This window comes from Sander lucioperca, chromosome 20, assembly GCF_008315115.2.
Source record: "Sander lucioperca isolate FBNREF2018 chromosome 20, SLUC_FBN_1.2, whole genome shotgun sequence".
In the NCBI taxonomy this organism is placed as follows: domain Eukaryota; kingdom Metazoa; phylum Chordata; class Actinopteri; order Perciformes; family Percidae; genus Sander; species Sander lucioperca.
The window spans coordinates 13,234,403-13,247,631 of record NC_050192.1 but is presented as its reverse complement, the minus strand read 5'-3'; the positions used below and the strand labels follow the sequence as shown (position 1 = coordinate 13,247,631).

The 13,229-nt window shown below is 40.7% G+C and overlaps 1 protein-coding gene across 20 annotated transcripts in view; it reads left to right on the top strand.

Annotated features, from left to right (window-relative positions):
- nrcama (neuronal cell adhesion molecule a) overlaps window positions 1–13,229 on the top strand; it is a 60,766-nt gene that overhangs the window by 35,631 nt on the left and 11,906 nt on the right. For 9 of the 20 annotated variants that reach the window (XM_031284825.2, XM_031284822.2, XM_035995978.1 and 6 more), the window contains 19 exons: window positions 459–476; window positions 829–934; window positions 1,468–1,661; window positions 1,963–2,085; window positions 2,354–2,524; window positions 4,114–4,225; window positions 4,401–4,585; window positions 5,002–5,133; window positions 5,372–5,515; window positions 5,684–5,795; window positions 5,932–6,098; window positions 6,235–6,382; window positions 7,473–7,597; window positions 9,704–9,733; window positions 10,375–10,476; window positions 10,757–10,954; window positions 11,056–11,126; window positions 11,265–11,490; window positions 12,014–12,129. In XM_031284825.2, coding sequence (XP_031140685.1) covers window positions 459–476; window positions 829–934; window positions 1,468–1,661; window positions 1,963–2,085; window positions 2,354–2,524; window positions 4,114–4,225; window positions 4,401–4,585; window positions 5,002–5,133; window positions 5,372–5,515; window positions 5,684–5,795; window positions 5,932–6,098; window positions 6,235–6,382; window positions 7,473–7,597; window positions 9,704–9,733; window positions 10,375–10,476; window positions 10,757–10,954; window positions 11,056–11,126; window positions 11,265–11,490; window positions 12,014–12,129 — 2,480 coding nt within the window. Of the gene's footprint in view, window positions 1–458; window positions 477–828; window positions 935–1,467; window positions 1,662–1,962; window positions 2,086–2,353; window positions 2,525–2,793; window positions 3,126–4,113; window positions 4,226–4,400; window positions 4,586–5,001; window positions 5,134–5,371; window positions 5,516–5,683; window positions 5,796–5,931; window positions 6,099–6,234; window positions 6,383–7,472; window positions 7,598–9,703; window positions 9,734–10,374; window positions 10,477–10,756; window positions 10,955–11,055; window positions 11,127–11,264; window positions 11,491–12,013; window positions 12,130–13,229 lie in introns of those variants that run through there. The other 11 variants (XM_031284826.2, XM_031284821.2, XM_031284830.2 and 8 more) reach the window with 5 other exon arrangements.

Below are 13,229 nucleotides of genomic sequence, written 5' to 3'. Positions count from 1 at the left end.
TAACGCTTTCATAATGTGGGGGCATAATGAAGAACATTACAGCCTCTATGGGCCACTAAATGGGCTCTCGAGTTGCTGCAGATTTAGCAGCAGTTTACTGGTTTTCTTATGTTTCAGCTTTGCATGTTTCAGCATGGAATCCAGTTTGCGACTTTCAGTTATGAAATGCAATTCTGAAGAACTCTGTCTCCCTATAAAAAGTATATCATGACATTATGATGTCTTCAACTACTTATCTTGCATTGATTGAACCTGCCTGATGGAACTGAAGCCATAGAAGTCTTCACAAAAGAAAGAGGGAAATCATCTCCCAAACTTCAGGCAGACTCAATAAAATGCTTCAAAGTACTTGAACGAGCAACTATTTCACCTAAACTTGTGATTTACAGCTTGCAAAAACTAACACCTTTCCTCAATATTCTATCACTGTGGTACGGCGTGTCACACTGGACAAAAAGCTAAAGTACTGGAAGGATGTAAGTTGCCTCAAACACTGCTGTGACTTCTAGTGTTGAGTTTTTGCACTTAAAACATTATTTTAACTTGCTTTTGTGTGTTCTAGCAATGTTAGATGTGCATGCGGTTATCTCAACACTGTTACTGTGTGAAGTAACTTGCTTGTTTTGGAGTGGTGCTTGGTTTATGTCAGTTCATTGGGCTGGTAAGTTGTTATCAGATCAGAGAGCTGTTTGCAGCTCCTGATGGTGTTATACTTGATTGTGTGAATGCATGTTGCATGCATATGCTTGATTCTGTAAGCCCCCCAATGTGCTATGTTTACATTTCACTGCATGTGTCTGAACTATGCTTCTATTCATGTTTCTCCAGTGCCCCAACCCCCCACTATAACGCTACAGTCCCCAAAGGATTACATCTTTGATCCGCGGGAGAACATTGTCATCCACTGCGAGGCCAAGGGGAAGCCTCATCCCAGGTGAGACAATCACTCCTCCCAGCCCACTGATGCTTGTTTATCCATCCCAGCTGCACACTCTGCTAGCATATTTCACTGGTTACTATCCCAGTCAACAGTATAATTGAGGGGAAAAAAAACTTGATAATGATGTGCTAAAGATTCAACCTGAGAGTTTCAGAAATCAAGAGGAAAACCTGATTTCCATTCAGTTGTATGGTTCTCTCTGTGAAATTATAGATGTTTCAACTTAATCTGGCGCACTGTGGAAATATGAATCGCCATAGCAACCGTTGTCATGGAGACCACTTGAGAAACACACATGGCAGAGTGAATTAGACGTTTAGATTTGCCACCAGTCCCTGAATCAAGTTAGAATCCGTCAAACTCCCTGCTATGAAGTCAGTGATTACAATCAGTCTGCTTGAACAGACCACAATGCATCTTGATGATTTGAACAAACATGCCAACACTGTCATTTCCTGTCTTTTATGTTTCCTCATCGCTTCTAGCCTAGAAAACACAGTGTAAATTATTGTTTTTGTTGATCCTAGCTTTTCATGGACAAGAAATGGGACCCACTTTGATGTAGAGAAAGACTCCAAAGTCCTGATGAAGCCTGGTTCAGGAACTCTGGTCATTGACATCAGCGGGGAAAAGGCTGAGGCCTATGAGGGAACATACCAGTGTACGGCACACAACGAGCACGGCACCGCTGTATCCAACAGCATTTTCATCAGACAGTCCAGTAAGATTTCTAATTATATTAAATGACATTATTTCCATTGGTTTTCAAAAATAAGAATACATTCTAAAGGCTTGAGCCTAAACTACAGTTTTTTTTTTTTGGGGTAGTCAAGTACAAGTTAATTTTGGAACTTTGATTCCTAGTTTCCAGCTTCCACAAAATGCTCAATCTCATCACCTTTGCAAACATTATGAATTCATGTGATCCACACATTGACATATATAAAAATATAAAAATAATCCACACTATTTGTGAAGCTATGGCCTCCAGTGCCTTTGTTTGATGTTTCTGTAACTCGCAGGGTCCCCCTTGTGGTCGAAGGAGAGAAATGAGGCCATTGTGGTGCAGATGGGGGTCTCCCTAGTGCTGCAGTGCCGACCCCCTGCAGGGCTGCCCCCTCCTGTCATCTTCTGGATGGATAACAGTGAGTCCTTTGCATGTATACATATCTGCATTCATGGCACAAGGACATAGGACTCTCACATTCAATAGACCAGACAAAAGGATTGCACACTGTAATGTGTATTCAACATTCAGTCAGGACACACTATGGTGGAGACCCTGTCTGTACATGCTAGCTTAAATCATGAGGTATTTGTGGAGAGAATTGATGGAAAATACGCCCGATGAACCATGAACCATGACCCATGAACTGACCACTAACCAACTTTCTTTCTCTGCCTGTCCTTCAGACTTCCAGAGGCTTCCGCTGGATAAACGAGTGTCCCAGGCTCTAAATGGAGATTTGTACTTTTCCAACGTTCTCCCAGAAGACACCAGGAATGACTACATCTGCTATGCTCGCTTCCCTCACACACAAACCATCCAGCAGAAACAGCCCATCTCAGTCACCGTGCTGGACAGTAAGTCACTGAATTAATTGTATTAGTATTAAATAGTATTTGCTTAGAACTTCTACTTTTTTCATTTGACACTTTACCACAAAATTGGAATATACATTTATTTTCAAATTGTCACAATATATGTAGTTAAGATTTGAGTTTTGGATTGCTGATCATTTATATTGTTATTGTCTTGATTATTATTCGAATATAATGTTTTTCCTTTTACAGTTTCTTTTATTTCACATTTATGGATTTCTTTTTTTATCACGCTTTGTTATCAATGAGATTTAACTACCATTTTAAACCCATGTGTTGCTCCTGCAAACCTGCATTAGCCTTAGATACATGTTTGAGCTGTTCTTCCTATATTCTACCTTTCCTGAGTTTTATGACGTGCTTCTAGCAATAGAACAATTGTCACAGTAATATAACTGTAGTGTCATCCCCATGTGTTAACGTTTTTGCTGCAACACACTGAAGAGAAAAAAAGCCATTGTAAAGTAACACATTTCCTGTTTTCTTTCCTAGTTTTGCATGCTTATGATTTTCTGTTACATTACAGTGGAAACAATGAATGAGACTGTGGCTGCTTTATACAATGTCACTGATTTCTATAGTGGTGAGTGCTGCTGGTTTATTCCCATTCAGCCCCCTCAGTGTGAACCCAGCCCTGTATTTACTCCATAGCCTAACCATACCCAACACACACCTAAAACTTGGCCTCAATCCCCTCCTCTGTGACTACATTAACAAACATGACTACATTCTTCATTTCTATCCTCAGTTTTTTTGTGGAGTGTTTCCTTATACAAATTAAGGGTCTAAAGATAGTGATTTTAAATATAATATGAATGAAATGACTTGACTTGACTATAATACTCAATACAATACTTACATGGCAAAACAGCAATATCCATGATTACCTCTGTATACAGATAATATTAAAGCCTAAGATGGTTTGAGAAACCTTTAAAAGCATGCATAATAAATGTCAGCTAACTGCATCTCTCCTGGAATCATAAACACACTTAGGACTGATCTCATGATCTGCTACATCAAGCACACCCTCAATGATTATCCAAGATGGCCACAAATGAAGCATGATATTAGTATTCTAACATGGCATTGCTCTTTTTCCACCTTTTGATGTGGAAAAGGATCATTTGTTATATTCTGACCTTTTCGGCAAAGGAACGTTAAAGAAATCTCTAAATCCTTCCATTAACAACTTCTGAAGGATGTGTGTGTGGCTGTTGCTTTCAAGATGAGACCCCCCATGTTGCCATAGCAACAAACCACCGGCTACTCCTCTCAGGGAGATTCCCCATGCTCTCTCATTCTGATGTGCTGTTCATACAGTATGCAATGATACTCCAAGCAATCACTCACTCACTCACTCTCACTATCATTCTATCCACTTTGACAATCCACTTCATGTCTCACTTCATGACAGTGTATGTTTCTACTACCTATTTCCTTCATGAGAATATGAATGGCCCTCTGAGCTCATGGTTTCACCCGACTCCTCACATTGTGTGGCAGGAGGAGCCTCCAAGTCTTATGTTGCAGTCTGGTTCTGATTTGGTCGTGTGTCCTCGTGTGTTCAGACAGCCCAGATGGGGAGCGTCGCCCCGGTTTCATGACGCCTCTGGGCATCACCAGCACCAAGATGGTTCTGAGAGGGGAGACTCTGGAGCTGGAATGCATTGCTGACGGCTTGTAAGTAGGCATCTGCTGTAACTGTAATCCACATGGAAGAAATACACATTTTTGTATTATGCAACAATGTGCTTTATAGGAAACCGTCAGGGTCTTAAAAAAAGCATTTGACAGCACAACAAACGAAATGCAGAAATAGCAGAAAAACATCCTGTTGTATTTAATTCTGTGACAGGCCCACTCCAGAGATCTCCTGGCAGAAGGATGGAGGAGAGCTGCCGAGCAGCAGGATGTCCTTTTATAACTTCAAGAAAACGCTTAAGGTTTCTGACGTGAATGAAGCTGACGCTGGGGACTACCGCTGTACAGCCACAAACAAGCTGGGCACTGCACAACACATCATCAAGGTCTCTGTTAAAGGTATGCAGGTTAACCAGGTTATTTTCACTGGACTGGTGCACATTGTAAGTTTCTTTTATCATTACATCAGAATTGGGTATTAGTGTAAGGACATTCATGCTTGGTTTGTTGGGATTCAACAAAGCTGGCAAAACAAATTATTGCACAGAGAGCTACCAAAGCTGCAGACGTTATGTGTTGATTTGCAGTGGGATTGGTAGCACTAGCAACACTTTGAATCTAGTGACTCCCTGTGATTGCTAGTATGAAATTAGTTTTTTACGTCAGCTTTAGCTGACATGTTTTAATCGTACGTTAACATGGATGCAACTATTTTTACATCCCTAAAGTATGTTTATCATGTAGCGAAGTGTTTTTTTCCGTCATTCCCTCATAAATCTCGCTCTCTCTTTCCTACTTCTGTTCGTCATCCACAGCGGCTCCTTTCTGGGTCAGCGCTCCCAGGAACCTGATCCTCGCCCCGAATGAGACCGGCATCCTGACTTGTCGAGTCAACGGAGAACCCAAACCCAAGATTAGCTGGTTTGTCAATGGAGTCCCCATAGAGAGTAAGTAAATGAGACCATGCTTTTAAAAAAATAGAATATACTACATTTGCGCACACTTATATCCAAAGCACCTGCCAGCGACAGAAAGTATAAATCTACATGCAGAGTTGTAGTGGGAACTAAACTCCCATTCTATATAGTTTAACGTAATGCACCAGGATTGTTATGAGTGGTTTCTACGTACACAAAACTTTAATAGTGCAGTTGACCATAAATCCTGTCTGTTGCCTTGTAATAGACGCACCCGAGGACCACAGTCGGAAGGTGGATGGTGACACCGTGATTCTTAGCTATGTGCAAACTGGGTCCAGTGCTGTCTACCAGTGTAACGCATCCAATGAATTTGGTTACCTGTTGGCAAACGCTTTTGTCAATGTTCTTGGTGAGTTCATCTGTTTTGTTGTAAATATGAATATAGATATATAAGTTGATCGTACATTTTGGACACACAGCCCACTGTGTGTGTGTGTGTGTGTGTGTGTGTGTGAGTGTGAGAGAGAGAGAGAGAGAGGAGATATTGATTTAGATAATGTTGTGCTTCCTTCCATAGCCGAGGCACCAAGGGTGCTTACTCCACCCAACCGAGTGTACCAGGTCATCGCCAATAACCCTGCATTACTTCACTGTGCCTCCTTTGGATCACCTATACCAACCATTACATGGTAAGATTCAGAACAGGTTTGCATGGGTAACGCCAGTGAGATTCAAAGTCTTGTTTGTTTAGCCATTGCCTCCCCAATTTTTCTCCACGACACCATCAAACACTTAAACCCAATGTTGTTTGCTGTTTCAATGCAGGTTCAAAGACAGCCAGACCAGTGTTAAGAATGGTGACCCTTATGTAATCCATGAGAATGGTACATTGGAGATCCATGTGGCCCAGCCACTACACAGTGGGAAGTACACCTGCATTGCCTCCAACAACCTGGGGATCAAGGAGAACCATGTCTACCTGGAGGTTAAAGGTCAGATATAGATATTGACACTTATCCTGTTAAAGACTATAATAGCTCATAAATAGATTATATTTTAGGCCTTCATAACCATTAGGTCAAGCTGTGTTATTTATTAGTCTAAACTCTTTTTTTCTCCGTCTTCCAGAGCCCACCCGTATCCTGAAACAGCCAGAGTACAAGGATGTACACAGAGGAATGAGCGCTGTGTTCGAGTGTAAAGTTAAACATGACCCATCCCTTATTCCCACTGTGATCTGGCTCAAAGATAATGGAGAGCTGCCTGATGATGAGAGGTACAAAGACTTATAATAGACTTATAATAGAATTTTGGACATAGGACCCAATTTCCAAGTTAGCCAGTGTGTTACTTATCAGTGGAGACAGTTTTCAACACTTTTCATCCAGTCCTCTCCAGTTAGTAGAGTTCGCTGGTGCTAGGCTAGCGCAAGTCAACAGTATCTGCTAGCCTGCCACTAAAAACTTTGTCTTATCCACTCCACAGTAGACCCGAGGCAAATAAATTATAACACCAGACTATCAATGTAAATGTCTGTGTTGATAGAATAATGTTAGGAATAAAATTACCCTTGCATCACAATGATCGCATTACATTTTGAGGGACTAGTTTCTCAGCAGCGGCAGAATTTTACTTTGCTCCGGTTAGTAGTACTGCGCCGAAAAGTAAACAGAGAAGCGCACTACAGTCGGGACACCTAGTAGTAGCCTAGTACATTGGTATTGAAGCATTGGATTGGAAACTAAGGACTAGGCAACATGGTGATTCAGTGTGCATTTAGAAATTGTAAAAATAAACCAAACAGCCAAAACCACAAAGTTTCCACAAATTTCCATTGGGAGATCCAGAAAGGAACCAACTGTGGCTTCTTGCTGCTGACTTGGACATCAAGACACACAGATAAATTTGCGTGATTGTCATGGAAACTAGCCTAGGTAATATCAGTCCGCCGCTGCTGTAACCTATGCTACCAACTACAGGGAACAAAGTATAACTATTGCAATGCGATGCAAGGGTAGTTTTATTTCTAACATTATTCTATCAACAGACATTTACATCGATATTCTGGCGTTATAATTTATTTGCCTCGGGTGTACTGTGGAGTGGGTTTAATGGCAGGCTGGCAGATACTGTTGACTTGCACTAGCCTAGCACCAGCGAACTCTGCAACTAGAAGGACTGGATGAAAAGTGTTGAAAACGGTCTCCACTGATAAATAACACATTGGCTAACTTGGATATTAGGTCCTATGTCCAAAATTCTGAACCACCCCTTTAATGCAATTTTAACAAGTGTTGCATGTTGCACCATGAAAAAACAGTGATACACCTTGGAGAAAAGAAAAACTAATTCATCATCTTCATCAGGTTTGATGTGGACGTGGACAGTTTGACCATCAGAGATGTGACAGATGAAGATGAGGGCACCTACACCTGCATCCAGAACACCACCCTGGACCAGGACTCAGCCAGTGCTATGCTGACTGTCGTAGGTATGTTCCCAGTGCATTCCAGGGTCTTTCACAATCACCAGGTTACCAGATGTAACAGGGATTGTGAGTGTGGAAATCACACACAGTGAATTCTGGAGACATATTTAAAAAAATAAATGAATTGTAATGAAACAGATAAATGATCCATCAACATATAATGTTAATGGTTTAGACTCAACACAAAAGAACAACTCAATCCTCTTTTCTGTCCTGCTTAGACAAGCAGTCAGTGCCTCCATACCAGGTAAAGGATATGCGTTGGTCCCCACGCAAAAATAGTTAAAGTACTATGACACACTTTTTATGCAATCAACCATAAAAAAACTGAAGGACATTATGCAACATCTGAAATCTTCCTCCTGCTGCCTTGATATTCTGTCAATGGGCTTCTTCCAAAATGTTTCAAAGTGTTTGGCTTTAGAGCTTCTACAGATTGTAAACACATCTCTTCTTCCAGGTATCTTTCCACAGGTCCTGAAAACTGCTGTAATCAAGGCATTCATGAAATAAAAAGAGCAATCTAGGCATGTATCTAATGAGCAATCACAGGCCCATATGAAACTTTCCATTTTTAAGTAAAATAATTTAAAAAGTGTTTTATTTTTAACATTTTGTTGTCACTAAGCAACTGTTCTGATGTCTTTCAGTCAGGTCTTCGGTCACAGCAATGAGACTGCTCTTAAAGTCTTCAATGACAAATTTTCACTCAAAGTATTACTTGATCTCAGTGCTGCATTTGACACGGTCGACCACAACCTATTACTATACCGATTGGAAAACAGGTTTGGACTTTCTGGTACAGTACTAAACTGGTTTGAATCGTACTAAAATAACAGAGACTACTTTGTGTCTATAGGTAATTACACATCTGAGTGGACAAATATGACATGCAGAGTTCCCCAAGGCTCCATTCTGGGGCCTTTTCTGTTTAACATATACATGCTTCCACTGGCCCAGATTATGCAAAACTACAAAATAAATTACCATAATTATGCGGACGACACACAATTTTACATAACCATATCACCAGGGGACTATGGTCCAAAACAAACACTAAATGCATTGAACAAATCAACGATTGGATGTGCCAGAACTTCCTTCAATTAAACGAAGACAAAACTGAGGTATTGGTTTTTGGAGCCAAAGAGGAACAATTAAAAGTCAGCAGTCAGGTTCAATGGGCAATGTTAAACACAACGGACAAAGCCAGAAATCTTGGTGTAGTCATAGACTCAGACCTGCATTTAAACAGCCACAATAAGACAATTACAAAGTCAGCCTACTATCACCTTAACAATATATCAAGGGTTAAATGACGTAATGTCTCAGCAGGCTTTGGAAAAAACGTATCTGTACTTTTATCTTCAGTAGACTGGACTACTGTAATGGTGTCTTTACAGGTCTCCCGAAAAAATCAATTAGACAGCTGCAGCTGATTCAGAACGCTGCTGCTTGAGTCCTCACTAAGACCAAGAAAGTAGATCACATCACTCCATTTCTGAGGTCTTTACACTGGCTTCCTGTCTCTCAAAGAATTGAATTGAAAATACTATTGTTGGTTTATAAATCATTGATTGGTTTAAGGCCAAAATACATTTCTGATCTGATGCTACATTATGAACCCTCTAGACCTCTCAAGTTGTCTGGGACAGGTCTGCTTTCTGTCCCCAGAGTCAGAACTAAACAAAGGGTGAAGACCTTTCTATTTAATGCTGCATTTTTTGCTGCATCAAGTAAAATAGTTAATTTCTTACACTGCACTGTTTATCCTTGTATTTTATACCTGTCTCATTCTATTTTAGCTGTTTTATATTCTCTTTAATGAATGTTTTAACTGCTGTTTAATGTTTTATGTAAAGCACTTTGAATTGCCTTGTTGCTAAAATGTGCTATAACAAAATAAAGCTGCCTTGTGATTTATATAAAAATAGCAATACTGAAGTACACTGAAACCATTTTTTCACCACTTTCAAATTTCAGAAATAGCAGGTATCAGTTCTAATTAAGTGTCACAATACCACAGTATTTTCCCTGCTTTTCTGCTGTTTCTAATATCTGTCACTAACATCTCTTCTTGTACTTTACACTTGCTTCTTGCTGTCTTAGAGCCAACTCCTACTCCAGCTATTGTCTACGGTAAACAATATCCATAGATTAGGATTTTGTAGCTTATGTTGTCAAGTTCTGTTTGTAAAACCTTTCATTTCACCGCAGTGTTTATTTTATGTTGGTTGTTCGTATTGCTTGTTTAATTTCATATTGTACCATTTGATGTTTATTTAGTTTTGTTTTATATGGGGTAAGGGTTTTATAATTTCTCTGCTTTTATAAATTCTGCACGCACTGTTCAACCATACAGGTTTTTTTACTTAACCTGCCTGATTAAGACCCTTCTCAGGTGTTTGTGCTCACTGTGATTGACTGCAGAGGTATAATCAGCCAGAAGTAAAAACACCTGTGTGGGTGGGCGCAGTCTCAAAATGTTTAATTGCACAAAATAATACTGCACTTTTGAATACATTAAGAAACAAGGTTTTCTTAACAATGTTATTAAACCTTTTACAAACTGCCTGCTGTGTATTGAATGCAGATGTAATATTAACTGAACAGTGGCATGTTTGCCCACAACTCAACTCTGTTAGTTTATTTTTATTCCATGGGCATTGTAGAACTCTGTTTTCGGTGTCAAATTTCCCATCGAAACAGTAGCAATGACTTGCTGTAATCAAATAGCAGAGAGAGACTTTTCATTTTTTTTGTGGTCCTCGTGTTTGCAGGGAACCCTGACCCTCCGACGGACCTGGAACTGACTGACCAGACAGAGAGGAGCGTTCAGCTCACCTGGACCCCCGGAGATGAACACAACAGTCCCACACAGAGTATGAAATGTTCAATGTATCAAACAACACTACACTTTTTAGCATTTTCACATTTAAAAAAGTCAGAATCCTCCGTTGTGCAGATTCAGTTTATGTTTCCCGGAAGCAGCGACTGTAGTTTTGTGGGATTTAAGACAGGAACTTGGTAGTTAGCATGATGAGCAATGAGCCACCACAGCTAAATATACACAGAATGCCTTGAGAAATATATATTTTTTCCTGTTTCTTTGTGGCAGTGTCTACACTTCGATCTTTTTTTTCTTTTTTTAATCTTCCCCAGAGTTTCTGATCCAATATGAGGATCTGCTCCACCAGCCAGGAGTTTGGGTCAACCTGACAGATGCTCCTGGTACTAGCACCACGGTGCAGTTAAAGCTCTCTCCTTACGTCTACTACTCCTTCAGAGTCCTGGCTCTGAATGGCGTTGGCTACAGCCAGCCTAGCCAGCCGTCAAGCCAATACAGGACCAACCCTTCAGGTGATTAACATGGTCACCCTTCAGAAAAAAAAGTAATGCGATATTTAAAATATTAAAAAACACTAATTGATTGAACCATCAATGTCTTTGTTTTTTTCCAGCTCCTGATGAAAATCCATCAGATGTTCAGGGAGTGGGAACAAAGCCTGGCAACTTGGTCATCTCCTGGACAGTAAGCTATCCTTTCAGATTGTTATTGTGGGCAGTATGCAAGTAAAGGCTTGTCAAACATTTCACCGAAGTTAAGATAAAATATATTAAGTGTTTTTTTTTCCAGCAACTGACAAAAATAAATAAATTCTCTGTACAGCCACTGACAGGATTTCTGGCTAATGGGCCCGGTCTGGAGTACAAAGTGCAATGGAGACAAAAGGACGTGGATGAGGATTGGTCCTCAGAGACTGTGGCCAACGTTTCCCAGTTTGTTGTCTCTGGAACTCCAACGTACGTGCCCTACGAGATCAAGGTTCAAGCTTTGAACGATTATGGCAGCGGCCCAGAGCCTGAAGTAGTGATTGGATACTCTGGAGAAGACTGTGAGTAAACTGATTGTAATATACTTTTGAGAGTTTTGTTTTGTTAAAAAATGTTTATTTTTTTTGTTTAGTCATCAATAGTCAAAACTGGTCAAATTAAATTCTGCGTGAGACACAACACAAAATAATACACAGACAGCAGCTGTAGACTGTTGATTCACAGTGGGATCGGTAGTACTAGCGTCACTTTACAATTATCATTAGATTCAGTGTTAATATGAACATATTTTTATGAGGGTTCAGTCAACATAGGTTGCCATTTTGTTTCTCAGGGGTATGATTGAAAGTTCACATTTAATACTTCTGACCATTGACTGATCCTTTTTAGCCTTTTAAACATTTTTGATAAACTTGTGCAGTGGGTTAGGTAGACGTCAATTTATATTTCTTCTTCTTATGATGATGATGATGATGATGATGATATTATTATTATTATTATTATTATTATTATTATTATCTTACTATTTATTATACGTCTAGTGGCTTGAAACTAGATTTGCTTTTCTTTCATATGTCTCTGCAGTGCCTTTGTCTGCTCCTGATAGTGTGCAGGTCATGGTTCACAACAGCACACTCGCGGAAGTACACTGGGAGCCTGTTTCTTTCCAATCAGTTAGAGGGAAACTCCAGGGATACAAGGTATTGTTTGATAAATGGTTATTTCTACAGCATGTCTTTGGTTGTAGCAGGTAGGGCTACTGCCACTGACTGCAAGTCAGTGCTTAAGTGACAAAACTCAAGCACACACAAGCATTCAATAATATTTTTAAAATCCATGTTATAGCTTTTGCACTCACACACTAATTGTGAAAAAAATGACCCAGCAACACTAATGTATTGAACATTTTGCCCTGTATTCAATCCCTGCATTTCAGCACACAGCACCCTTTCAGTGTTTTTTTTTTTTTTTTTTTACAGAATGAGCAAAAGCCTTGCCTATATAATCACTGCACAGACATGATCAATTATCCAATTAAGCATAGACACATATTGGCCAGTCTTTCAGGATGTTGCTCCTCCAACACAGAAATTAAAAAAAAAGTTCAAAGCATAAGGCAATATAATATGAGCTATAAATACAACCAGCAACACACTGTTAAACTGTGTAGGGAAATAAAGATGACAAAAAAGCCATACACAGCTTGGATGGTTCCCCGCTTCCCCCTCCTGAGGTGGCGAACGGTTTTCCAGAAGCACCTTGGTGCCGACCGAAAGTCCTTCTCCATGTCTTCTCCGAACTTCTCCCACACCCGCTGCTTTGCCTCTTTCACGGCAGAGGCTGCAGCCCTTCGGGCCCTTCGGTACCTTGCAACTGCCTCCAGAGTCCCCTGGGATAACATATCCCAGAAAGACTCCTTCTTCAGTCGGACGGCTTCCCTGACCACCGGTGTCCACCACGGTGTTCGTGGGTTGCCGCCCCTTGAGGCACCTAAGACCCTAAGACCACAGCTCCCCGCCGCAGCTTCAGCAATGGAAACTTTGAACATTGTCCACTCGGGTTCAATGCCCCCAGCCTCCACAGGGATGCACGAAAAGCTCCGCCGGAGGTGTGAGTTGAAAGTCTGTCGGACAGGGGCCTCCTCCAGACGTTCCCAGTTCACCCGCACTACCCGTTTGGGTTTACCAGGTCAGTCCAGAGTCTTCCCCCACCCTCTGACCCAACTCACCACCAGATGGTGATCAGTTGACAGCTCTGCCCCTCTCTTCACCCGAGTGTCCAAAACATATGGCCTCAGATC